Source organism: Halyomorpha halys, unplaced genomic scaffold (assembly GCF_000696795.3).
Source record: "Halyomorpha halys isolate HHAL.00 unplaced genomic scaffold, Hhal_1.1 Scaffold76.1, whole genome shotgun sequence".
NCBI classification, from domain to species: Eukaryota; Metazoa; Arthropoda; class Insecta; order Hemiptera; family Pentatomidae; genus Halyomorpha; species Halyomorpha halys.
In genome coordinates, this window is record NW_027110545.1 from 1,353,584 (window position 1) to 1,354,504 (window position 921).

Genomic DNA, 921 nt, shown 5'->3' on the forward strand with positions numbered 1-921 from the left:
TGAAACTCAGGTCGAAACGTCGGCATAAAATAAATAAATATGGTTTTGTTTATTTATGTTGTTCTTTGCTGACCGCACCCCCCGACAAACTTCTTCAAGTATAATTAATATTTTGATCTGTTCATAATAAGTTATAACTAAACCTGTTATTTTAATGGATTGTCCTTGATGATGGCTGGGTTGACCAAAACGTTGGACGTGTTATAAGACTAATAAAGATGTCTTGAGCCTTTTTGAATAACGTTTGCTATTAATAATAAATAAAACTACCTGTCTTGAACAAATTAATGATATATATTTACTTCATTATTTATATGTGGTAAGTGAAATAAAACTTCTGGTACAAGTTGGATTTATCAATTTCAAACTTACTTGTTCTTCTGAGGCTTGGTGAAGTCGGAGAAGTTTCCGATATTGTTGAAGGCTAGGGGACCCACCTTCTCGGAGAGACCGTTTTGATGAAGAGATAACACCTCTCCCGAAGAGCTGTACCTGAGGACGGTCTGGGTGGACATCTCGAGGATACTGCTTGCTCTCAATCCCTTTCACACCATCTACTTTTTGTATGGCCTCCCCACCACCAGGAGCGGTGGCAAGGTACTGCTGAAGGTAGAGAAGTTTTTGTTCATGCAGGGAAAAAAAATTTCCCCCATATTCACAAATTTTCAACCGAACGTTTCGGTCTGTAGTCAGATTTGTGTTCGGGGACTATCAGAAAATCCAACTAATGAAGGGGAGTTTTTTGGTTTGTACCTACTTGCTCCATCTTGCTTTTATGAGATTTCGTCCACTACTTAAACGTATTTTTCTCGACAAACCTACATTTCAAATACGACTCGGCTGATTTGCTCCAAAATTAGATGAAAGTTTATGATTATTATAAGCGTCATTTTTTTTAATCTGATCAAATTTTACTATATG

At 37.0% G+C, this 921-nt stretch overlaps 1 protein-coding gene across 1 annotated transcript in view; it reads right to left on the reverse strand.

Moving 5' to 3' along the window:
• LOC106692899 (purine nucleoside phosphorylase) overlaps positions 1-530 on the reverse strand; it is a 32,229-nt gene extending 31,699 nt beyond the window's left edge. Inside the window, exon 1 of the mRNA XM_067048740.1 lies at positions 373-530. Coding sequence (XP_066904841.1) covers positions 373-515 — 143 coding nt within the window. The 5' untranslated portion in view covers positions 516-530. The remainder of the gene's footprint in view (positions 1-372) is intronic.
• Positions 531-921: the final 391 nt, after the last annotated feature.